Source organism: Dendropsophus ebraccatus, chromosome 8, assembly GCF_027789765.1.
Source record: "Dendropsophus ebraccatus isolate aDenEbr1 chromosome 8, aDenEbr1.pat, whole genome shotgun sequence".
Lineage (NCBI taxonomy): Eukaryota > Metazoa > Chordata > Amphibia > Anura > Hylidae > Dendropsophus > Dendropsophus ebraccatus.
Window position 1 is genome coordinate 51289085 of NC_091461.1, and position 23988 is coordinate 51313072.

General features: G+C 41.9%; 1 protein-coding gene across 3 annotated transcripts in view; it reads right to left on the bottom strand.

Moving 5' to 3' along the window:
* ANKRD22 (ankyrin repeat domain 22) overlaps window positions 1–23988 on the bottom strand; it is a 44245-nt gene that overhangs the window by 633 nt on the left and 19624 nt on the right. For 2 of the 3 annotated variants that reach the window (XM_069980346.1, XM_069980347.1), the window contains exons 2-6: window positions 23343–23431; window positions 7482–7673; window positions 5206–5313; window positions 3276–3353; window positions 936–1034 (exon numbers count right to left, since the gene is read on the bottom strand). In XM_069980346.1, coding sequence (XP_069836447.1) covers window positions 936–1034; window positions 3276–3353; window positions 5206–5313; window positions 7482–7673; window positions 23343–23363 — 498 coding nt within the window. In that variant the 5' untranslated portion in view covers window positions 23364–23431. Of the gene's footprint in view, window positions 1–935; window positions 1035–3275; window positions 3354–5205; window positions 5314–7481; window positions 7674–23342; window positions 23432–23755; window positions 23795–23988 lie in introns of those variants that run through there. The other variant, XM_069980348.1, reaches the window with a different exon arrangement.

Sequence of the window (23988 nt, forward strand, 5' to 3'; positions counted from 1 at the left end):
TTTTATAGTAAAAAGAATCAAAGAGGCTTTCCCAAGCTCCTGAAGTACAGCTAGCCGTAACACCTTATCCCTTCCCCTCCCATACCTGACCCTGCTCAGGCTTCCAGGTGTCAATCAAGCAGGGAGGGGGAGAAAGGAAGCTTCCAGCTTACAGATATTCAGGAGCTTGGTAAAGCCTCTTTGACTTTTTGCAGAGAATGAAAGCATTTCTTTACATCCTGGAAGCACAGACAGATATATCGTAAGCACATGTGTCTCCTTGACCTAACAGCTATCTAACAATGTCAGCAGTTTGAAACGTGGTTCACAGCTGACGGATTCCCTTTAATTTTTCACATGAAGTATCTCTTATGCTAACCTAAATACAACCAGTTTAAAGGGGTTCTCCAGCAAAAAGCTTTTAAAGGGGTACTCCAGCAGAAAGCTTTTTCCCAGTAATTGAAACACTTTTAAAAAGTTATATAATTTTTTTAATATGCTTCAATCACCTATCTGCCCCCCCCCTTTCTTTCCCCCCTAAACCCCCCACCAGGAAGGGAAGTAAACTCATTCTTACCTAATAACTGTTGACCCCAGGCTGCTCTGTGGAAGCCATTTTGTGACAATGACATCGAGAGGGAGGCGTGTCTAAGCCCTGTTAAGCCAGCCTCCCTCTGTCAGATGACACAGGTTGCTCAGCTCTGATTGATGAACAAGATGTAAGCCATCTAACAGTTTTACAGAGTCAGACATCACAGGAGACAAGGTGCATCATGGGAAAGCCCAAATCGGGAAGTAAAGAAAAAATGAAGCCACCAACTGGAGCTTCAGGGACCTGCAAACAGCAGGAAATTCAAACAGAGAGACTCTGGAGTTATGGTAAATGTAAAAACTATGTTTGATTGTTTTTTTTATCAGTGTTGGAGTACGCCTTTAAGTTAAAGTTTCGTGCTTACCTTATTTTTAATGAATGGGTCAGCCTTAGCTTCCAGCAGCACTGGTACTATACTTTGACTCTTCATCTTACACGCATAATGGAGAGCTGTGTTCCCCCCCTTGAAAAGAATTCAAATAAGACATATAAGTAAGAAATACATCATGCTTTTAGGGAATCCCTAAGAAATAGCGGTTATTTAGGGGTTAATAACGTTCACAAAGCTTTCATATAAGTGTGCAGATGAAATACATCATAGTAATATTTGGGGTTGTGACCCATAATTTTATATTACTTTTTTCTGTTACTTGCAAATTTGTTATCATGTCTGAAATACCAAAATACCACATTCAAGAATACACATAGATCCCATTAGGGTTGTAAAGGAATATCCAGTAAAATGAAGAGAAGCTCCACAATACATAGTATACTTTTACTGTAAATCAGTCACTTTACATTCCCAAGAAGGAATATATATATCTCTCTAGTGCCACCTATAGGTCACTATCAAACCCTAAACAAGAGCCATGTTTTTAGTCAAACCAGACATTTCTCCACCAAAAGGCCTCTTTATGGCCAGAAATGATATTTTGTTGTGAAGTTTATGGATAGTTTACATTTTGTGCTATTGTCCAATGAATCCATAAGTGGAAGAGATATGCTGAGCTAACCACAGGTTCACAGTTGATGGAGACCCCTCCTGGCACATGAACAGATGGTGACACTGAACAGGATTCACTTGCAGGTTTAATGCATTCTTTGTCCTGGGGCGGAGATGAAGCATTTTACATTTCCTCTAAGTGGAGTGGACTGTGTAGCTTCAGGGACCTTGTATTCACCACACACAGCTTCAGCTCACCATTTGATGTACTTAACACACAATGAAACTAAACCATATACGGCTCTTTAATGTGCTTCTTTCGGCCTATGAGATCACTACAGCCAGTAAATCACAATTAGCCAGATGATGCACTTGTAAGCTGACGTTAGACAATGTTAAGGTCAGGCTATGGATTACTCAAGTCAATGAAAAAAAAGAAAAAAAACCAAGATGGATCAACTTAATGGATGAAACTATAGGTAAACCCAATGTCAGGCATATAACCTAAGTATAAGTCATCTGCACTTACTCTTTACTGCCAGTAAGCATAGCTGAAGGGGCAGGGTATAAAGGGGCATCAGAGCTCCGCGGCCATAAAGATCACCCGGCCGGTACTGGGGTCATGGAAGGCCGGTTGTCCACGTAGTGTGAACATAGCCTTAAAGCGTAACTGTCATATTTTTTTTATTGTTATTGCAGAAATCAGTAGTATAAGCAATTTTAAGAAACTCTATACAAAGGGTTTTATTAGGCAAAAAAGCCTCTTTGCTTTTTGAGTACAGAATCTCCCAGCCTCCCCCCCTCACTGCTTATCTGTGCATTATCAGACAAATCCGTCTTCATTACAGAGAAGCCAGTGAAGTCAGGTTCTGCTGTGTCCATTATATCCTATAGAGGGGGGAGGGGCCGAGGGAGATGAGTGAGCAGGAAGAAGAGACATGAAGGTCAGCTGTTTGGAGACTGTCTGGGCACCTAAAACGCTGGATTCAGGTGTCACAAAGGTCAATGCTTATCTAGGAACTTGCTGAGAGAAGATTGCAGGGTGTTGTGCTGTGCAGGACTGCTCCGTGCTCACTCACTCCTCTCAGCCCCTCCCCTCTCCATAGAGCATAATGGTAACAGAAACCTTGCTTCTTCTGAAGTGAGGGAGGAGCTAGGAAAAAAGGAGTACAGAAGAAAACTGTTTTGCTAAATAAAACCTATCACAGAGTTTTTAAAATCGCTTGTACTATAGATATTTATTGCTTTCAGAAAAATGATATTGAAATAATAGTTACGCTTTAAGGCTAAAGAGGAAGAAGCTAAGAGTGGTTGTGTGCACTACTACATGTGAACATTTCTCTTCAATAATAGTAACACTTTAATTTTGTATTCAAAAAACAAAATCAGTAAAGATTTTAGTGCAAAGATCTTCATAGCCTCCACATTTAGGGTATGTATACACTAAGGAATCCCGGCGGATCACCCGCCACGGATTGCGCAGCTTGCCCCCACGCGTATCTCAGCTGCTCCCATAGGTTTCATTCTATGGTTTGGCGGAGTCTGCCATCCACCCGAAGAATGAGAGAGTTCATTCTTCAGGCGGACGACTGAATCTGCCAAGCCATAGAATGAAGCCTATGGGACCAGTGGAGATGCAAGCGGGGGAGAGCTGGGTGATCTGCACATACCCTTATATCCAACAAAACAGCACATGTGCAATGTTTATCAGTAATAACACAGAACAAATCATTAGGGAACACAGCATTTGCTAGGACTTACAGAATCTGTGGCATTGACATTGACACCTGCAGCCAGTAACAGTCTAATCAATCTTTCGTTCTGTTTGGTCTTTGATACCTGCACATAAGGGACATACAAATAGCGGTATATGAGCAAATGTTACACAGATGCATTTTTGTGATTTTGTTAAATATTGTTCATGCTAATTCAGATTGCTTTTCTCATATGCCGTTATATACTACCGGTATAGTAAAATTACCCTATGGAAGCCATGTATATATATATATGTGATAAATTTCTTCCAGTGATGGATACAGGCAGCCATATTTTTAATGAAGTTTCATGATGGGAAGAGGGGGGTTTAATGCTCCTAAAAAAAAAGTGAAGGTTTGCCCAGTATAAACAAATACGATTGTCAGCACATATGCTCTACATGCCGCAGCCTGTAGTCGGCTGAGCGGGCCATCACTGCCAGACAAAGTCCATCTCAGAACTGGGGAAAGGAGGCTTCAGCAAACAACCTGAAGATGGCGCAGGAGGACCCGAAGGGTATGCGGTGAGGTAAGAATAGGCTTTTTTATTATGTTTATTATTTATTATATATAAAAAAAAAAAAAAAAAACTGGAGTATGCTTTTAACCTTTTTGGGTGCACATGCAGTGTATGTACACCTAGTAATTCCAGGCTATATATCTTAGCCATTGTCAAAAATTTCCCCAAAATTCGATTAAAACTAGTTATTAAAATGCCAAGTGCTGAAAAAAAGGCAGGAAATTTAATTTGCCCAAGAAATAAAAAGTTAGGGCTGTTAATCGTGTGGGCAAACATCACTAAAAAGTATCTGGTGTCACTGCTTATTATAGTGCTTGAAAAATCCCTATATTGTAATCCGTATTCTTCTTCTTCCGTTTCCGTTTTTTCTTCTTCCAGCCATTTTTCTGTGCGTAATACAGCTCGAACCGCCTTGCGCACAGACTCCGTTCAAACTGTGTTTCGAAGCCCTCGGCGGTGTGAGGTGTGCTATCTGTTTTTCGTTTCGATTGGAATTGTTGTTTTTAAGAAATTTACGTTTAAAGACCCCTAATTTCCCATAGAAAATAATGGCCCATTGGAAATAATGGCCACACTCTAACCGCTAACAGCCAATCACAGCACATATGCAAATAGCTGAAACATAGCAGCCAATAGGAACTCTAAGGTCTTATCAGGCAATGTATCACAACATTCACACAGTCACATGTCCACTATTGGCCAATAGAAGATGTAGAAGATGGAAGGTCCTAAACAATTTTGTCTCCCTGACATGAGTAAGATTGTCATGGTAACCGAGCAATGATCTTTACCATTATAAGTAGCAGAAGCGCTCTTAAAGGGGCCCAAGTCGCTCTTAAAGGGACCCAGGTCGCTCTTAAAGGGAGGGAACCCAAGTCGCTCTTAGAGGGACCCATGTCGCTTTTAAAGGGACGGGACCCAAGTTGTTCTTAAAGGGACCCATTTTGCTCTTAGAGGGACCCATGTCGCTCTTAAAGGGACCCATGTCGCTCTTAAAAGGGACGGGACCCAAGTCGTTCTTAAAGGGACCCATTTTGCTCTTAGAGGGACCCATGTCGCTCTTAAAAGGGACGGGACCCAAGTCGTTCTTAAAGGGACCCATTTTGCTCTTAAAGGTCGCTCTTTAAGGTCGCTCTTAAAGGGACCGGACCCAAGTCGTCTTAAAGGGATGGGACCCAAGTCGCTGTTAAAGGGTACGAGACCCAAGTCGCTCTTAAAGGGACAGGACCCAGGGTTAAAGTTTTTCTTAAAAGGAAGTCACTGGTAAAGGGGCGCTCTTTTCAAGCATTATGTATTTCCCTGGAAATGCAAATCTAGTTTCCATTGAAGTTTATTTCTCTCTCCATGTTAATAAGGGGTGTGTATATATACAGTAAAATAAAGTCAAGTTGTAGAAATGCATCAGTCTGGAACTTACCATGATAACATATCCAATAAGCATAACAGGCATCAAGATTACAATCAGTAAGTAGTCCAGGAACGTGAACCTTTTCCTTACAGCGTAGTGCAAACATGTCCTTTCTTTCTGTAATCAGGGAATGGAGAACATTTGCAGTTCAAATAATACATGTCAGTGGGTCACCTTCATTTACTATTTAATGTGCTCTTTATTATGTTTGACTTGTGGGCAACCCTGCAGTTACCAACAGAACAAAGATTTGTAACAAACATGAGTGACACTGGGTGTACAGGAAAGTCTTAGCCAGCTGTACTTTCTTCAGGTGACTTAAAGGGGTACTCCATTAAAAAAAAGTTTTTAAATCAACTGGTAACAGAAAGATATACAGATTTGTAAATTACTTGTACTGTACTGCAAAATTTAGTCTTTCAGTACTTATCAGCTGCTGTATGTCCTGCCACAAGTGGTGTATTCTTTCCAATCTGACAAGGTGCTCTCTGCTGCCACCTCTGTCTTTGACAGGAACAGAATCTATAAGTCACCTTGTATCCAGACTAAAGGTGGCTCAGTAGGATGCTAGATCCTTTTTTCAAAAAGTATTTGTACAGTAAGTACAAAAAAAAATGCCAAAGGGCAAAATTGCAGATTTCTGGTCACATCAAATCCACAACTGTAATAAAAAGTGATCAAAAAGTCGCATATATGCAAGCAAGGTACTGATAGAACAGGTCATGGCGCAAAAAATTGACACAGCCCCATACACCCAAAATAAAAGTGTTATACGGATGGGAATAAAGCAATTGGAAGAACTTTTAGTTTTTTAAAAAGTAAATTTTTTTAAAAGCCATCAAATAAAATAAAAGTTACATAGGAACATAGATAACATGTCAGCTATTCCATAGGGTGAACGATGTAAACACAAAACCCCTCAAAATAAAAAGAATTGCACTTTTTTCAATTTCACTTTACAAATAATTTTTTTTCCGGTTTCGTGTCATATTTTCAGGAAAAATTAGTGTCACAAAAAAGGGCTCATGTGTAGAGATGAGCGAACCTCGAGCATCCTCGAGTCGATCCGAACCCGATCGTTTGGCATTTGATTGAATGATATGGTCATTGGCTGTATCCATGTTTTCCACATAGCCTTAGAGCTTTATCCAAGTTCAGCAGCCCCCGCTAATCAAATGCCGAACGATCGGGTTAGGATGGACTCGAACCCGGTTTGCTCATCTCTACTCATGTGGCCTTTTAAACACAAGAAGGACAAAATGAAAGCAGAAAAATTTAAATTTGCTCAGTTAATCAAACATTTCTCATTTGTGAAAAAATTTTACACAAATGTTTTGCCTTTAAATTGTCACTGTCGTTATAACTTTCAAAATCTGAATCAACAGTAGATGTGATAGAAAGCAAGTTTGCAAATTATATTCATAAATTTTTTTTTTTTGTTATCATGGAACAGTGGAATTTTTTCAAAAAACAGGAAACAGTCAGAAAACAGGACGTCCTGTGTATCCCAGGCCATCTGAGCGCTCACAGAGAGAAGGCAGTCAGGTGACTGATGGACACATTGAGCCGTGACTCTCTGTACTGGCCGGAATTCCTGTGTTTAGTCTGTTTTTTTCGACCAGTACAAGTCAGAAAATCTGCCATCAGGAGACTGCACCTGGATTTCTGGTAAGTTCAGCTTTGTTTTACAGCATGATAACAACAACAAAAAAATAATTAATGTATATTTCAAAATTGCTTTATATCACATGTACTGTTGATTTAGATTTTGTAAGTTATAACGACAGGTACACTTTAAGGCTATGTTCACACTATGTAAAAATACGGCCGTTGTTGCATGGCAACAACGGCCATACTTTCTACAGGTGAACATTACCTATTGTTCTATGGGATCCTGGCCGGAGCGTACACACATCACTTCACTGTGTGCTATGGGAAGCTCTAATGGGGGCGCGCGCTAATGCGCCCGCATCAGAGCTCTGTGGCCAGAAAGATCATCTGGCCGGTACTTAAGTACCAGCCAAGAGGATCCGGCCAGAGACCAGCCGGGGTCACGGAACGGCCGGTCTCATACGACGTGTGAACATAGCCTACATGTGGAATTAGCACTTTTTATTTGGGTAAAATCAGCAAAAATATTTAGGTCAGCAGAATTTTTTTCCACCGATGTAGACAAGTGTTATCATTACACTCACACACAAAGTTTCATTCAGTTTTACCAACTTCGACACATTATTTTTATCTTTGTCAATAGGTGTACTAAAACATAACTTTTTGTTACTTACATTATTTGTGAGGTTAAGGTCAGCTTTGTTATGTAGTAAGTAATGGACTACTTTAATATGACTTTTTCTGCAGGCAGCTATCAGAGGGGTATCACCACCAAAGCTATCCTTCACATTAACAACAGTAGGATCATCTTCTACAAGCTGTTGGACTTCATCTAGATCGTTTTCATAGGCAGCTTGACATATTGGCTGAGAAAAGATAATGGATCTGGGTTATTCAAAATAAGTATCTTATGCTGGAACTGTGAATTCTTAAGGTCAGCATTCTAATTATATACTATATGAGATTTATTCTTGCTATATATTCATAATGTTTTAAAGAGCTGCTGTCGATGGCCCAGTGAAGTACACTTAACACCATCTTTATTGTCCTTTATACTTTTCCAAGATAACTGTGCAAGTGATTTCACTACACTATGGCATACATTTCCACTTATTTTTTTTTAAAATGCATTTTTTTTGTATTACATAATATAGTGCCTGTGTTTTTTTTTTTTTTTTTAGTATATAAATGTTTACCCATCAAAGTGACAATCTATTGAAATACATACCCATAGGGGTATAATATATTGCTATTCACAGATCGCCTTCTGACACGCTTTGGTATACATTTTTTTACTTATATATAGTCTGCATGAAAATAAGCCCGAGGAGTATGGGAGATAAAATGCAGTCCAACATTCTCAATCTAGAAATCCAGACTGTGTCAGAGTAAGAAAGTAAGAAAAAGAAAAAAGTGCAACCTATGTGTTCTGTAGGTTTTCTGTATGAGACCATAATAAAAGCATTAGAAAACTTTTGCTATATACTTGCGGTTATATAGAAAATAATAAAGGGCCTATTCTCACCTCTCCATGCTCCCCCAGTGTCTTCCTGTGGGGTCTTGGGGTCCCCCGCTGACCACTGCCACTGGCACTCCCTAGCTTAACTAATTTCAGGAGCGACAGCTTACTCAGCCAATCACTGACTGAGACGGGACAGTGCCATGACCAGTGATTGGCTGAGCGGGCTGTCACTTGTGAGACAGGTATGTCTCGGAAGGGGCAGCGGCTGCGGTTATCGGTAACCCGGAGACACAGAAGAAGGATACCAGAAGAGCAAGGAGAGGTAAGAATAAGTTCTGTATGACTTTATTGGTCTTTCACATTGTTCTAGAAGAATTTTGATCCATTTTTTATAGCATTGCTTCAGTTTATGGAGGTTGGTGAGCACAGTTCTGCTATGGTCCAGCCACAGCATTTCAATTGTGTTGAGGTCTGAACTTTGACTGGGCCATTACAACACCTTGATGTCGGTCCCCAGTATTGGCCGATCTCTAGCTCTTGGATATATACAAAACAAGTCCAAATCCACATCAATCCTCCACCGCCATGTAAGACAGCTAGTATGAGGGTTTTGTGCAAATATACATTTTAGTTTTTACCAAACGTGGCAGAGTACAGTGTGCCCAAATATCTCTACTTTGGTTTTGTCTGTTAAAAGGACATTGGGAAATATTTGTCAGGCATGATTAAAATAGGAATGTCCTTTGAAGCCCTTAGTAACCAATCAAAGCTGAGATTTCTTTTTATTGGAAAGCTGAGCTGTGATTGGTTACTGTAAAAAATAAAGGACATTCTTACTATAGGACTGCTTGTCCCAGAAGGCTTGTGGTCCATTGAAATGCAACTTTGCTGGTCATTAGAATTAGGGGCAGAATTGGTCAGTAGCCCTTCATCTCCTTTCTGCTAGGCTAAAACAAAGGGTCTATGGAATTACAATGGAAGTCTATGAGAGTCACATGTTATACATCAGTTACAGATTCTCAGTCTATGGTGAATGGATACCTGGCTTTGGGATTTCCCTGGTCATATCAGACTTGTCATTGAGTTGGATACTGACTGAAGGGGCCACTTAACATGGTGGTTTTGGTGGTCTCCATACAGGAGCCATCCCTTTTCTAGGTCCTTCCCTGGAGGGTTATCTGGCTAGTCCTGTGTTTTGAGACCCGTAACTGAGGCTCCATGAATCTCTCTGCATATTGATGCAGTCTATGATGAAGAATATACAGAACTTTTTTTTTTATAAATAGCTTGGATATTTTGTCTGAGGGATAATTACTCTTCTGATTATAGCACTATGTACATTCTGTTACTTTGATAGTTTCATGTGTCATGTTAATTGTATAAATCTATTATGTAATAGACACAGTCATTACACATATCAATGCCCATATTATGGAGTTAATTTCACTTCCTCATATTTAAATGTGCATCATCTTCAGATAACACCATACAAGTGTATGCTTCCAAGTTTTTAGCCCTTATGATGGTGGTGGTAGTGGGGTCCATATGAGTGTGGTGGTCCAATTACATTGCTGGGAAGGCAGTGCCTTTCACACATAAGGTCACACAAACTACAGAGAAGAGGACCGCATTGGGGACCGGACATTTGGGATACTGGCACTGGTGAGGTAGCGTGTTTGGTAAGTATATATCTTTGTTATGTTCCCTGCACCCCTAGCAATGTATACACAATCTCTCCCTACCTGGACAACACCTTTTAGAACATTCTCCACAAGACCTTTATCACACTCCCATTCAGTCTTAGTCTGTTTATCCAGTCCACCAAGGCCAATGTCTCACACAAATCTTGTCTCAACTTTGGCTTTCCTTTGGGATGATTTTAGAACTATACAACCCACCTTGGCTTCATCACTGAATGAAGTCTCTCACATTCCCAGCAGACTCAACAACCCAAGCCAACTTATGGATACAAGCCTATATATGGCTGGGGGAAGTGTAAAACCAAATAAAATTATAAAGTTATACTTACATTCCACTGAACCCCAGTGACATGCCTCAGTCAGTGATTAACTGAGCTGCAGTTCATGTGGCCATAACACACACAGGATTCACCGGGGCCCCATAGCAAAAACTTTTAATGCCCGCCCCCTACGCACAAAACAAAGCACTGCGCATATATATATATATATATATATATATATATATATATATATATATATAAATTACATACAAAGTATTTGCTCGGTGATTACTTTTGAGGCAGAATCCTGGCTGCAGCGACAAGAGTGACAGGCAGAGCAAAGAGCCAATGGCTGCTTGCTATGACAGTCCACTGTCTTTACCTATAAGGGCTATTAGGAGCCCTTATGGTTAAATACATAGGTGCAGGAGCAGACTACCTTTTGCTTAACCCCTTATGTACTGCAGTGTGTAAGTTACCCAATGTTGAGAAGACAAGATGATATCTGCTTTACTGCTGGTGCACTGATAACCCCTGACCTCTGCACAGAGCTCTGCCCATTTTCCTACTTGATTGCGCAGATGGAGAACAGAGGTCAGGGGTTATCAGTGCAGTGAAGCAGAGATCTCTGTCTTCTGTTTGTTAAAACTTTTTTTTTAATGTTGCAACATGTAAGTAAACATTGGGGGTCACTTTACCTCTGTACTGCAGTGTGTAAGCAGCAGGACACATGCTTTTACCTTCTCCCCCGGGCCCCCCCTCCTGCACAGGCCCCATAGCGACTGCCCAGAAGAAGCTTGGAGAGTTACATCAGTGGCTTATAAATCACTACAGGAAGAAAAGAAGGATTTGGGTTCATGGAAAACTGGTCTGACTTCTCTGTCAGCTACATAATCTATGGTAGAGACAGCAGCATCTAAATGGGGAGGGTAAAGTTTGAGTGTGAGAGAAAGATAAGACAGCTAGAGAAGCTTCTGGGTGGTTACACCAAACAGGTAGAGTGAATGTGGCATAGAGGGAGTGTATTTATAAAATAAATAAATAGATAAATAAATAAATAAAGTGTTAAGTAGAAATACTTTTACTTTAAGGCCTGTGTCAGTGGTGGATTAAAACCAGGGGCGTCTTAGCTGCCCAAACTGAGCATATTCCACTGCAGCCCCTAGGATTCCATGCCTGGGCTCCCTACTCTGTCTCTTTAAGCTGGAGGCAGATTTTGGCCTGTACATGGAATAAGGAACAGAAGGGAGTCACATCATGTCCTGGCACAGGCAGTATCATGAAATACCAATTTTCAAAAGTCTCAATTTTTTTTTAAATGACAGAAAATATACAGTACCTCTGAAGGGTAACTGGAAATATAATAGGAATATACAGTAACTGTGGAGAAATGAGGGAAGGTTGAAATAATAAACATGTACTGTCATCTGTTTTTACCAGTGAGCTACCAGCACCATATACTATTGAGGGGACCAGTAGCCAAAGATATGGAACCAATACTGCTTGGCACAATTGTATGGCTTCTACTGGCAAGTGAAATATTGATAAATCCCCTGTGACAGTCTGTATTCACCTCTAAGTATTAGGAGAACTGGGATTATAATTGAGAGAACATTGTAGCTTGTCAGGGTCAGTTTCATAGGACTGGAAGATGACGGATATTGTACCAACATTTAATAAAGGCAAAAGAAAAGTGAGACAATTTACTGTCTGGTCAGTTTAAACTGCTGTATGTGGCATGTATACTATTTGTATTTGAGGATATATAAAGGGTTTAAAGGTGGACAACTAGATTATTAAATGGGATGGAAGGCTAGAAAAATATAACTTGTTCAGAGTGGAATAAAATCTCTTAAGGCTCTTTTCTGCATATCCTGAAGAAGAGGTTCATGCTAATGCAGACAGTTACTGGATGCAGGTAGCTGCGGGTTCATGGCTATGGAGAGTGTTACGGATGTGTGATTCAGGTCTCCTTTACATGCATAAATATATTTTTGGGCAATATGAATTTATTCAAAGAAATGTACAAAAAGGCTGAGATGCTTGTATAGTATCAAATAGCAAAAAGGATTGTAATTAATGTCATAATTATAGATATATAAATTGTGAGAAAGGGTACCATGTGACCTATGTAACTGTGTGGGTAGAAACAGTCAGTATACTGTAGGTAGAAGATCAAGCATTTTGTCACACCTCCTAAACAATTTGTGGTGTCACACTATTAAGTGCCTTATACACCTGTCACAAAGTTCTTACTCCAGGTTAAAAGTGGCGATGAGGTATTCTGAAGTTTCACCATTAGGTGTCAGTGTTTTATATTTGTATGTGTTGCACAGCTAAAGTCAATATTGGGTTAATGTCTCTGTTGTACCATGTGTTTTTTGGTAACCTCTATGAGGTGCCTTCTATCTTTCTCCCTATCCCTTCTCTCTACGCACTCACCCCCCCCCCCCCTGTGTGAGGACTTAGCTCTGTGTGGGAGGAAGTGACCAGTTAAGTTCAGTGCAGTCTAGTCTAGATACAGTACTGTACACATGCAGCTAGAGACCAACAGTTCTTTATCTACTCCTACTATAGCTACTATACAGTGCTAAGCACTTTAAAGGTAGAGGTCACCGAGGGACACCCTAACCCACAAGCACATGTCTAAAAAGGAGCAGGGCAGTATCCTGAGTACAAGAGGAACTAGCTGCGATAGGACAAAGTTACCGTAAAGAAGGTCTATGTATCCTATTGCATAGTGCAGGTAACTAGGACACCCCCGGACATCTAGCTACACCAAGATAAGCGCGACTGGGGCTTGTAGTACCCTGACAGGACGGGCAAAAGGTGGTCTGACCAAAGTCTAAACACAACTACAAGTAAACTATTCACTACAAAGGATATCTTCAGGTTCCAGCAGAGTACACAGTTACATTGGGTTGGGGCTCCTATGACTCACTCTTTTCCTCTACTCTACAAGCACCGCTACAAATACTTCTCCTCTACTTTACTCTCAAGCACCTTCTTAAGCACAACAAAGTAGAGCACTAAAGCCTATGTGAAGATTTGTTTATTCTGCAAAAGTGTATTATATTATTGAAAACTTGACAGTAAAGCTGTTCTGGGACTCTGTCATATTCTCTACGCACCAGCAGCTATACACACAAACCATACACCATGGGTTATTTTTCCCTGGACTGTGGTTGGCGATACCGATAGTCCGGGTGGGTCAGTTGCCACTCAGGACTACCGTGACAAGAGCCCAAGGGACCCACTACAACCCAGCAGGTTACCGACCATTCGGGGAACACAGCCAGACACACAAAGAAGCAGGTATCAACATCACACCTGTGTTCTGGACAAGCACTGGCTTCACAACATTAACATCTCTGGCTGAGCTGACAGGCAAACAGCACATTTAGTGCAAAACCAAGTTCAGTGCGTTAAAAAGTTAGTAGAGTCATAATCACTACATAAAACAGAGGAAAACTTTTTGGATACGGTTATGGAATGGGAAAGAAAAACCTGCTTTAGATGATAGTGGAACCAAGCTCATTGCATAGACATGGTACTAGAACAAAGCTCAGAAGATAGATACTTGATTAAAGGGGTTTGCCAAGTTATTTTTACTTGTCCTCTATCTACAGGACCTCTGTCCCCCCCCCCAATCTCTAGAACAGCACCACAACTGTAGGGCCTGCCACATGTCTCTAGTCCTGTCTCAAGACCAGGAAGCAGCCAGACACTGGGGGTCAGAATTTTAGCAGCATCGCTGGAGCTGATGAGGTAATTTGATGTTATTGTTGACAGTAAAGCTGTTCTAATACCCACCCCCTCTCCGGGTATTGCTAAAAAAAGGGGTCCTCGCCGGAGTTCTCCTTTACGTTAGTGCTGCTGTGCACTGCTACACTCTGGACTGGTGCAGATGTAGATTCAATGCAGGAGCCACCAGATAACTATCCCTGCATTGCATGCCTCTACATACGAGATGCAGAGTGGCGTACTGGCTTTTGTAATGAATGAAAGAAAGAAAGAAAGAAAGAAAGAGAGAAAGAGAGAGAGAGAGAGAGAGAGAGAGAGAGAGAAAGAGAGAGAGAGAGAGAGAGAGAGAGAACTGACAGAATATGAAGCATAGTTGGTTTTACAGTAAAAACTATACTGATGAATAGCGGAATACTTTAGAAGGGTCTGGACACACCAAGCACATTATAGGCAAAGGCTTACTGAATCTTCCTGCATATAAAATTAGTTATTGAGAATTTAGTTCTATAAAGTTATCGATATCTCAGCTATAATTTCCAGTCCTGTATTCAGCACACTACATTCCTAGCTTAAAATGTCATTTTCCTCCCCAGGCAAGAATGCTTACAGGGCGTTTTGTCAACAGACATTTTATGGGTTTCCCTAGGACACAGCTCTGTACTGATGTGGAATGTAGATGGGTAAGAAAACATCAATCTTTAGATGACATGTTCTTAAAGGGAACCAATCACTTAAAAAACGCATGTAAAGCTATGGGAATGTGCTGTAGCAGCACCCAGCACACTTCCCAAACATGCTTTTATACCCCCCGTCCCTGCAATGTACAAGCCAAACACGTACTTTATAAACTCGGAGCCCTGTATGTAAATTACCCCCAAGTAGTCCTCTGGGCGGGGAGCTGCGGGCAAGTAGTCACGGTCCCTGGGCGTTCTGCAGTGCTAATCATGCCCCTCTGGGCGTGATTAGCCTGCATAATTGTGGCGGCGTCATCGGAGGCGCGCTGTCTCTAACGTTAGCACGCCTACGTTTTTGCTGTGCCGCTCATGCGCAGTACAGCGGGTCCGGTCTGCGCCGTACTGCGCACGTGCAGAAAGCCTCAAACTCATTGCTGGAGATCCGGCAATGAGTTCAAGGCTATTTTGCACCTGCGCAGTACGGCGCAGACCGGACCCGCTGTACTGCGAATGAGCGGCACAGCAAGAACGTAGGCGTGCTGACGTTAGAGACAGCGCGCCTCCGATGACACCGCCACAATTATGCAGGCTAATCACGCCCAGAGGGGCGTGATTAGCACTGCAGAATGCCCAGGGACCGTGACTACTTGCCCGCAGCTCCCCGCCTAGAGGACTACTTGGGGGTAATTTACATACAGGGCGCAGAGTTTATAAAGTACGTTTTTGGCTTGTACATTGCAGGGACGGGGGGTATAAAAGCATGTTTGGGAAGTGTGCTGGGTGCTGCTACAGCACATTCCCATAGCTTTACATGCGTTTTTTAAGTGATTGGTTCCCTTTAAAGAGTCGCCCAAAAGAAACCATCCCTCATTACAAACATTGCTTCTGAAGACTTTTGTATTATTGCATTATTGTGGACTGTTGTGTTATCAATTTACATCAACTTGCAAAGTTCACACATATGGTGCCCTTGGTTGGTCATTGATGCCAGGAAACCAGGGCTGCAAGAAAATGGTGGCGAACACTGCGGCGTACGCTTTGTGTTGTTAGTTTTGGTTCACATGTGTTGAGGGATTTGGCACAGTACCAGATCGGAATTGATGGAAATGACGGACACCATAAGCTGGATGCTTTGCATTTGACATCAGTCTGTTGACCAGTAGGCTGAAGAAGACCACCTGGCATTTTTGCCATGTGGCATGGATTCACCAGATCAAAATACCCTACATGCAACAATTTTTATCCTACCCTTACACACTGAATGGCAAACATGCCAAATGCCAGAAATATGTTAAAGAGCCCTTACACTCTTTAGTTTCCCATGTATCTTTTAGAAATTTGGGAAATATTACACCTTTGTAATATTTCATTTATATTCTTAATACTTCAATAGGGCTAAAAGCATTGGGCTGTCAAAAGTGGCAAGGTAAATAATTGCTTAGACCATTGGCTTTAACCCCTTAAGGACAGAGCCTGAAATGGCCTTAATGACAGAGACAAATTTTATGAATATGACCAGTGTCACTTTATTCATTAATAACTTCGGGATGCTTTTACCTATCCGGCTGATTCTGAGATTGTTTTCTTGTGACATATTGTTCTTTACATTTCTGGAAAATTGGAGTCGATACTCATAACGAATCTTTATGAAAAAAACCCAAATAACGTGAAAAAAATGTGAAAAAATGCATTTTTCCAACTTTTAACTTTTTTGCTTATACAGAAAGTGGTTATACCACATAAATTATATAATAAATAGCATTAGCAACATGTCTACTTTATGTTGGCGGCATTTATTAAACTATCTTTTATTTTTTTTAGACAATAGAAAGCTTAAAACATTAGCAGCAAATTTCCAAATTTTCAGTAAAATTTCAAAATCAGATATTTTTAGGGACCTGTTCAGGTTTAAAGTGTATTTGAGGGGCCTGTATGTTAGAAAGCCCCACAAAGCACCCCATTTCAGAAACTGCACCCCCCACACTCTGCAAAAGCATATCCAGAAAGTTTTTTAACCCTTTAGGGGAGTCACAGAAATAAAAACTAAGTGTGTAAGAAATTTGAAAATTTTAATTTTTTGTGCAGAGATTTTATTGTAATCCAATATTTTTCATAATTATAAACCTATTACCAGGGAAATGCACCCCAATATTGATTGCCCCGTTTCTGAAGTTTATAGAAATACCCCATATGTGGCCCTATTGCGCTATTTGACGCAACCACAAGCCTCAGATATAAAGGAGTGCCTAGTGAATTTCAACGCCCCCCGTTATATTTGGTCATTTTTGACCGTACCACTTTAGGTTGGCAGAGGCTCTGGGGTGCCAAAACCTAAAAAACACCCCTAAAGGGACACCATTTAGAAAACTACACCCCTCAAGGAATGTAACAAGGGGTGCGGTGAGCATCTGGACCCCACAGGTGCTTCACAGATTTTCCAAACAATATGGCGTGAAAAAAGAAAAATGTATTTTTTACACTAAAACGTTGTTCTAGCCTTAAATTTTTCATTTTCTTAAAGGGATAAGAGGAAAAAAAAGACACAAAATGTATAGCGCAGTTTCTCCCGAGTACGGAAATACCCCACATGTGGCGATAGAGTGCCAAGGGGGCGCAGGACGAGCCTCCAAAGGGAAGAAGCGCCAATTGGCTTTTGGAAGCTGAATTTCACTGGAAAGGATTTCAAGGGCCATGTCGCATTTACAGAGCCCTCGTGCTGCCAAGACACTGGAGACCCCCCACAAGTGACCCCATTTTGGAAACTACACCCCTCAAGGAATGTAACAAGGGATTCAGTGAGCATATGGACCCCACTGGTGAGGGGCACAAATGTGGAACAATGTGACGTGAAAGGGAATATTTTCATTTTTTCACTTTCATGGCACAAATCTGCCCGTCATCAAGGGGTCAATATCACCCCTTGTTAGATTCCTTGAGGGGTGTAGTTTCCAGAATGGGGTCACTTGTGGGGGGTTTCCAGGGTTTTGGCAGCACGAGGGCTCTGTAAATGCGACATGGCGTTCATCATCTGTTCTAGCCAAATCCAACCTCCAAAATCCAAATGGCGCTCCTTCCCTTCGGAGGCTTGCCCTGCGCCCACAAGGCGCTTTATGTCCACATGTGGGGTATTTACGGACTCAGGGGGAATTGCTCTACACATTTTTTTTCCCCTCTTTTAACCCTTTGTGAAAATGATAAATTCAAGGGTAAACCAACATTATAGTGTAAAAAATGTAATATTTCATTTTCACGCCACATTGTTCCACATTTGTGCCCGTCACCAGTGGGGTCCATATGCTCACTACACCCCTTGTTATATTCCTTGAGGGGTGTAGTTTCCATAATGGGGTCACTTGTGGGGGGTTTCAACTGTCTTGGCAACACAGGGGCCTTTTGAATGCAACATGCCCCCTCGAAATCCAATCCAGCCAAATCCAGCCTTCAAAAACAAAATGGCGCTCCTTCCCTTCGGAGGCTTACCCTGCACCCGCATGGCGCTTTATGTCCACATGTGGGGTATTTCCGTACTCAGGGGAAATTGTGCTACACATTTAGTGTTTTTTTTTTATCTTTTAGCCCCTTGTGAAAATGAAAAAATCATGACAAGATTAATGATTTAGAGTAAAAATTTTACAAAAATTACACTAAATGTTGGTCTAGCCTTGTTTTTTTCCATTTCCACAAGGGTTTAAAAAAAGAAAATGAACACAAAACGTGTAGGGTAGTTTCCCCTGAGTACGAAAATACCCCACATGTGGGCATAATGTGCCATATGGGCACAGGGCAAGCCACCAAAGGGACAGAGCGCCATTTAGAGGCTGGAATGGAGGATGGAGGCCATGTCGCAATTACAAAGCTCCTGTGCTGCCAGGACAGTAGAAACCCCCGACAAGTGACCCCATTCTGGAAACTACACCCCATAAGGAATCTAACAAGGGGTGCAGTGAGCATATGGACCCCACTGGTGATGGGCACTTACGTAGAACATGTGCCGAGAAAATAAAAAATACCATTTTTTTCATTTTCACGTCCCAAATGTGGCCGTCACCAGGGGGCCATATCCCCGCTGCCCCCCTTGTTAGATTCCTTATGGGGTGTAGTTTCCAGAATGGGGTCACTTGTGGGGGGTTTCTACTGTCCTGGCAGTACAGAGGCTTTGTAATTGCATCATGGCAAGTCTCTAATGGGAATGGCGGCCATATCTATTTAGCTGGGGAAAAGGGACAATTCTAATTTATTTGGGGGTATTAGGCCCATTATTAGTTTATAAGGTTGAAAATGACAGGTGTCCATCAAATTCAACCTGTGTTGATCCAGAGGAAGGCAAAAAACCCTGGTAAGGCAGACGACAGTAGCCTCATCACAGGGGAAAAATTCCTTCCCGACTCGATAATGGCAATCAGAATAATCCCTGGATCAACGTGACCCCTGAAATAGGAATAAGGGAAAGAATTTAGACAATGTAGAACCCCAGTGGCGTGTGGTGCGCCTTGAAGCGATCCAGTATGCAGAGGCCGGGGTGATCAGGACAGGTGTCACACTGGAAAATGGCGTCCTTCCTGAGCCCCCTGTTACGCCACACTCTGCACTTCTTCTGGGGTCTCCTGTTTTCCAGTGTAGGGGACGTCACCTGGAAAATGTTGTCCTGGTGCGATACGGGGTCCTTCATATCCAGAAGCGCTGGGTCCGCTCTATGGCTGCTAAATATTAGGGCTCTAGTACTGCTTCTGATATGTTCGGATCGTGCCGCAAGCTACAGTAGCTCGGGCAGCGAGGGACCGGAAGAGGGGGTGCTGGTATAAAAGTTATCCCCGTACAGGTGAAGATCATTTATCCAGCAGTGGGAAGATCAGTTCCCGAATGATCTCCCCCTTAACTCCAAGGATGGGGGGCATTGTGGGGGCATCTGGGGGCTGGATTTGGGTGTCCCTTCCTACATACACTCTAAGGGTACGTGCACACTGCGGAATCGCGACAGATAACCATTCGAGCATTCCACAGCTGGCACCCACCGGCGGAGTGATGCAGGCGCACGTCTCCATCAGTGTCATAGACTCCATTCTATGCATGGGCGGATTCCGCTCTCCGTCCAATGTGTTCATTCTTTGGATGGACGATGGAATCCGCACATGCATATATTGGAATCTATGACACGGGTGGAGACACGCGCCCGCATTAGTCCGCCGGCGGGTGCCAGCTGCAGAATGCACAAAGGGTTATCCTTCGCCTTTCCGCAGTGTGCACGTACCCTATATCTGTAAGTGTACCCTGAGTTACTCTCACAGAGTTTGTAGAATTTCACGCCATACCGTGATCTCTTATTGGGACGGTACTGGCGGAAAAGACGTGTCTGGGGGGCAGCGTAAGCTACGCTACCCCCAGACACGTCACTGGATGATGAGGATGAATGGAGGAACGAAGGATCCCCCCATTCATCCTCACTGGCTGTTTCGGTGTCGGAGGCAGTAATAAGGTATCCCTCTGACGCCGAAAACACCCTGGGGGCCATTTTTATACGGGGATTGGTATATGGGGTATGTAGTGGTGTAGTGTCAAACTTTATTCAATGTAGTGTGGTGTAATGTAGTGTTTTTTACGTGTTTTTTTACAGTAACTATATCTACAGTAACACTTATGTGCGGCACTTATCAGCAGACCGTGGCAGTAGAATATAGAAAAAAACCACCCTACGCCAAAAAGGAGGAGTTGCTGATTAGCAGCGCACTTTCGTGCAATGCTGATCAATACTCAGCGGCGATAGGGTGCGGAAAATAGAAAAAAAAAATTTGGAGGAAAAAAAAAAAAAAACTTTTTCTACATTCTGAACATCCCTGTAGCTGCTGATAAGTGTATTACACATATCAGCCGCTAGAGGGCAGCAGAGCGCAAAATCCGGAAAAAGACGAGGCTGGAGCCGAAAAAAGCCGATGGGGACCGCCGGAAATAGCCGAAGACCCGACGGAATGACTGAGGACGCCGCGAACCCAGAAGACGCCGATCAGGACCCCGGGACAGGTGATTAATGTACAAATACCTGCTCTGGACCCCTCAGCAACCTAGCTGAGGGGTCCAGAGCAGGTATTTACTATTTTTGTGGACTCTGATCGCCGTGCCATGGCGATCAGGCCAGTGGCTTCGTCACCACCATTACTATTTACAGTAATTTTTTCCATGTCATCGGGTCACCGATGACCCGGAAAGGTTCCGATCGCCGCTATTGGCTGATCTGAATTGATCAGCCAATAGCGGCGATCGTAAGCACGGGGGGTGTTAACCACCCCCCGTGCCGAGAAGCTAAGATGGCCTGCTATGATTTATAGCAGGCCATCTTCCCCGATCGATGTGTGCGAACACACAACGATCGGGGAAACATCAAAATCTGCAATCCTGGCACTCTTTTCCTCTCTTTGTTTACACTCTTCACCGTACAAGAATTGTATTGTTATATCTTTACAGATCAGGCAATTATATATGCTACGATAGATTTTTTTAAAAAAATAATTCTTTTATTTTTACATAATTTATTTGTAAATTGGGAAAGGGGGAGTGATTTTAACTTTTATTGAGGGAGGGGCTATGTCATTTTAAAAAAAAAAATATTTTTTGATTTTAGTTTTTACTCTTTTTATTTCCCCCTACGGGACTATTACACGTAACCATTAGATTGCTAACATTGGTAAATGCTGTGCCATTACATAGCATTGATTTGTGTTACCTGCGATCTTCTCATATAGTCATTTTAACAGGGATCCCGATTGCAATAAAAAGTTATTTTTCTTCTGACTACCACTCCCATCCTCATTGGCAGCTCACTGCCTTTTGATCCGTCAGTGCTTGCAAACTCACAATATGATGCAGATGGATTTATGTTGTGGCTGGTTGGTAAATCTGCAATTTTTTACAGTACAAGGCTGGGTTCACACTACGTATATTTCAGTCAGTATTGTGGTCCTCATATTGCAACCAAAACCAGGAGTGGATAAAAAAAACACAGAAAGGATCTGTACACACAATGTTGAAATTGAGTGGATGGCCGCCATTTAATGGCAAATATTTGCTGTTATTTTAAAACAACGGCTGTTATATTGAAATAATGGCAGTTATTTACTGTTATATGGCGGCCATCCACTCAATTTCACTATTGTGTGGACAGATCCTGTGTTTTTAATCCACTCCTGGTTTTGGTTGCAATATGAGGACCACAATACTGACTGAAATATACGTAGTGTGAACCCAGCCCTAAACTGTATTATTTAGTATCTTGATCTACAGCCACATTTGTGTTTTTGCATATGCCACAGACACATATGAAGAAGAGTGAACACAGCCTTGGATATAAGCCAGTTAGGATAGCCTTGGATATAAGCCAGTTTTAGGTATTCCTAGAACAACCTATTGTCTACAAAATTCAATCTGACTGGAAAAAATTTTTTTATTGCAAATTTCATAGCAACAGTCTAATTTGCCTATATGAGTCAGCAGTGACTCGCGTTCTACATGGCCATGTTACGTAAGCTTCCTGTTGCACCTTATGATGAGGTCAAACAGCAATGCATATGTCTCTAAATAGTCCAATTAGACTATATTGTGCAGACAACGCCGAACAGGATGGGTTCTTGTATCTTTGCTCAATAGACAGCTGTAGGTGTTTATTGTGCTTGAGTATATGATCACACAACTATTCTGAGAAACAAATAAATCATTCATAATTCTGGATAACTGGGCTAAAATAAAAAAATAATCTTTGATCTTGAGGACTGCAGAGACTGGATGGAGCTAGACATGGAGACTGTGCATGATCTCATTGGCCCAACTTTATAAATCAGCCCATAGCAACAAATCTCAGCTCAGCTTTCATTTTATCAGAACTCTTTTAGAAATTAAAGCCTAGGATTGCTTTCTGTGGCCAAAACGAGACAATTCTGGTTTCAGAGAGATTGATAAATTTAGGCAAAGTGCTTCTATCCTCAGCTCGCTGTAGTTAGGGAGCATAGTGAAGTGAAGCACTCAGCCATGCTCCTCTCCCAGCTGTCTAACAATCAGTGTGGGACAGAAGACCCACACCCCAACTGATCAAAACGTTTGACACGTCTAAAATGACCGGGACCCTTCAATATTTTGGCTTATTTGTGTATGTATGTATGTATGTATGTATGTATGTACAGCCCCTGTCTGCTGCCATGTTTCCGTACGAGAAATATGTATAAATAGAATGCAATACAGGTGGTCTGTTGACTGGGTTTCTATACTTTTCACACAGACATATCATAAAGCACTATCACACTGCTGTTCTGCACCAGAAATCAGTGGAGTCTATAACCTAATGACAACCTATTCTGAATTTCTAAGAATCTTCTAGACACTGCTATAGCTACAATACATTATATTCACTTACTGAATAAGCACATCATATATTGACAAGATAAAGAAATTCCACAGCTCATATGTTTCAGGTGTTTTTTCTCCCACATATTATGGGAACAATGGACCTGTGACATAATGCACCTGTGACACAATGAACCTGTGACATGTCAACTATCAAAATCCTATACAAGTTTTGAATGGACACAGTCATGTGACTTTCAATTGACTTCTATATTCACCTGAGCTACAATGAAAAATCACACCTTGCAAGATGAATAAGTTTGTATCTTATATGAAATACAGATGATCAAACAAACATAACTAAACATACCTCAGAGTACAAAATTCCCATGTCCCCCGTGGATCCTGATGATTCTTGTTCTGGGACTGTAAAGATTCCTGCTCTTCACAGTCTACTGCCTTTATGTCATAGAAGAGAAATAAAAGTACAAAAAAGTAGTAAGACTTTACATAGTACAGTATGTCGATACTTAGGTGGAAGTGTGAAACATCCTGACTTGAAGGAATTGCTGCCTAAGACGCCCAACCCAAAAGTGTCGTATTACTCAATAACATGACAGGAGTAGAACATGTTACAACATTGTCTGCCCTATTCATTGTTCACATACTGGCAAAGCAGAGACATAGGTGACAGGGTTGCAAGATATAAAAACCTACAAAGAGTGGTTAGCTAAGGCAGAGAATACGTAATATGTAATACAGCACATAACAGCCAGTCCTTACCCCAATGCCTGCAATCAGCCATGTGACTGGCTCACGGACCTGCCGGAAACAATTTTTCATTTTTCTGTGAGTTGTGATAAACGTCACAACTGGGGTGGGGTGGGAATGCCTGGCTGTTGGACTGGCTGCCCAGCCAATCAATGACTGGAGCAGCTCCCAGGTAAAGAGCTTGTCTGGCTTCAAGATTGACCACTATCAACTGCATATCTACCAAGGGATGTGCAGTCAATAGT